General features: G+C 46.7%; 1 protein-coding gene across 5 annotated transcripts in view; it reads right to left on the bottom strand.

Moving 5' to 3' along the window:
* LOC134437515 (collagen alpha-1(XXV) chain-like) overlaps positions 1 to 2500 on the bottom strand; it is a 29435-nt gene that overhangs the window by 24315 nt on the left and 2620 nt on the right. For 4 of the 5 annotated variants that reach the window (XM_063187002.1, XM_063187006.1, XM_063187007.1 and 1 more), the window contains exon 3: positions 1179 to 1202. The exons of the other annotated variant lie outside the window; for it this stretch is intronic. In XM_063187002.1, the coding sequence (XP_063043072.1) occupies positions 1179 to 1202 (24 nt within the window). The remainder of the gene's footprint in view (positions 1 to 1178; positions 1203 to 2500) is intronic. 5 annotated transcript variants of the gene reach the window in all.

The following is a 2500-nucleotide window of genomic DNA, read 5'->3' as shown; positions in this document are numbered from 1 at the left end:
ACACTGGTGACTTATGCAGGCCAAAGTGCACCATTTGCACAATAGGATAGAATAGATGAACTACAGGAATTGATACAACCAACGCAGGCACGCACGCAACACACGCAGGCACACAAGTTCACACACGCACCCACGCACCCACGCACACTCTTCTCCTTTGCTCTACTGTTCCGAAAATCTAGCCACCCAATTTGGCAGTAAAGGCATAGTAAAAGTGGTATGGTGCGACCCCTGGTGGTAGCAGTGGCATAGTGCAACCACCGGTACATGGCAAAAAACAGGACTGAAAGTGACCCAACACACTGCTGGCATCTGACACAACACAACACTTGCAACACTCAAAGGAGCACACCAACTTCATGGAGAATTTGCCCTCTTTGCCATCTTCCCCAGTCTTGTTCGTTCCCCAGTGTTAGGGGAGAGCAGTCTCATTTTTTTTCAGTGACTATTACAACGTCCCAATAACGAGACAGTGTCTGGTAAGAGGCTACAAAAATGCATTCTTGATTTCATTTTTTTTTTTAATCCCCTACACCACAGATGGGTCTTTCTTACATAATGTTATGATGCCATGCTGCATTATTTTCAGTCAATCATCCAGCCAGCAAAGCATTTTTCAAACAAGCTAAACTAAATGAACACAGGGAGAGTTTTGGAAGCCTCCTACGGTATGTAATCCGGGGTCTGGGATGATGGCAGTAAGGTTCTTTACTCCAGAAAAGTTGCTGTGTCTCCTTGGAACACAATCAACTGAAATGCACTTGATACGCCATAGTAGCATTGGACATAAGACCATAGCAGTGGACAGTGACACCATCACAAACTCATAACATCGGCATAACAACACTTACACAGATAGCATAACAACACTATAACTGACAACATAGCAACACTAGCAAGACAACACTTATAACAGCAAACACTTATAAAAAAACACTTATAACAGCACAACAGCACAACACCAAAAGCACAACAACACTTCGCTATGGACAGTGTGGCACATAGGGCTGGTGTCAAGCCAGACACACACAATAGGGGGGGGGGGGTATTGAACAAGGGGTGGGGGCACTGGAGGTGTATAACGACGGGGGTTGTGTGTGGTGTGGGAGCCGTGATGTGCATGCACAGTGTGACACAGAGACATGACGAGGAGGTGAATGATTCGACGGGTGCTTTACCGTCACTGTAATAGACGTAATCTTCTGCAGTTGGTCAAGAGGCAGGAGGGGAAGGGAGGAGGAAAGTGGGGAGGAGGAGGATAAGGAGGAGGAGGTGAAGGAGGGACGAGGATGAGGAGGAGGAGGGGAGTAGGGAGGATGAGGGGGAAGGAGGAAAGGAGGAGATGGGGAAAAGGGAGGAGGAAAAGAATGAGGAGGGAGGAGGATGAGGAAGAGAGGAGGAGAGAGGGGAAGAGAGGAGAGGAGAAGGAGGGGGAGAGGAGATGGAGGATGGAGGAGGAGAAAGGAGAGGAAAGGGGAGAGGAGAGGAGAAGAGAAGATATGATGGGGAGAGGAGAGGGGTGGAGGAGAAAGAGGAGAGGGCAGAGGAGAAGGAGGGGAGGAGGAGAAGTAGGAGAAGGAGAAGAGGGAGGGGGAATAGGGAGTAGGGGTAAGAGATAAAAGTAATGTTAGGCTACGCTCCAAACCAAACAATGTGTGTATCAACATCCAAGCACGCACGCCCACATGCACTTACGTGTGTGTGTGTGTGAAGTCCATGAATTTGTCTTAAAATAGATCACTGATCTCATTTGTTACATGAAAAAACCCTCATTACTTTTTACAGAAAGCAATCGTGTGTGGAATGTGTGGCTTAGTGATTTAAAAATGTACAAGGGTAATTAAAGCCAGACTCTACTTTGACAGAGTAATTAACCTTCAGCTCGTGTGGGTCACGGTTCGGGTCCATTTGGACGCGGTTCAGTTCAGACTGGGCCGACCTCAACACTCTCCATGTAAACACTTAGACAGGAATGACCCCAATACTATCATGCTGACAGAATGGGTGTTTATCTGCCTTCTCAACAGAATTCTTTTTTGGCTGATGGGGTGACAATTAATTCTGTGGAACGGGTCAAGCGTCTCGGATGCGTGTAAGCTGGACACGCATAGAATCTTCATTTGGAATTCCGACCAGTATCTAATAAGGGATAATGATGGATGTACACATGATCTATGGAAAATGAAATAATCACATTGTCTGCATTCCAGAAGAAAATTCTAGGCACGTCCAACTTAAATGCGTAAACGTGTCCAATAGCGTCTATCTTGCGCACTTGATTCTGCTGCAGTCGGCATGATTCTTCCAACTTTACAGACAGTAAAAGCTAAAAAATACCCTACCCTAATGGGAGATAAGCAGGATAAAGGCCTTCGAGGTCGACCGGTTCCACAAAGTTAATGGCTTGCCGGAGTTCTAAGCCCCTGCCTCGCCATTAACTTGATGGAACCGGTCACCTCGTCGGCCGCTTTCCCTTACTTATAAAATGTAGACAGAATGA

This window comes from Engraulis encrasicolus, chromosome 21 (genome assembly GCF_034702125.1).
Source record: "Engraulis encrasicolus isolate BLACKSEA-1 chromosome 21, IST_EnEncr_1.0, whole genome shotgun sequence".
Lineage (NCBI taxonomy): Eukaryota > Metazoa > Chordata > Actinopteri > Clupeiformes > Engraulidae > Engraulis > Engraulis encrasicolus.
Note: the sequence above shows the minus strand (reverse complement) of the source record. Positions and strands in the feature narration are given on the sequence as shown.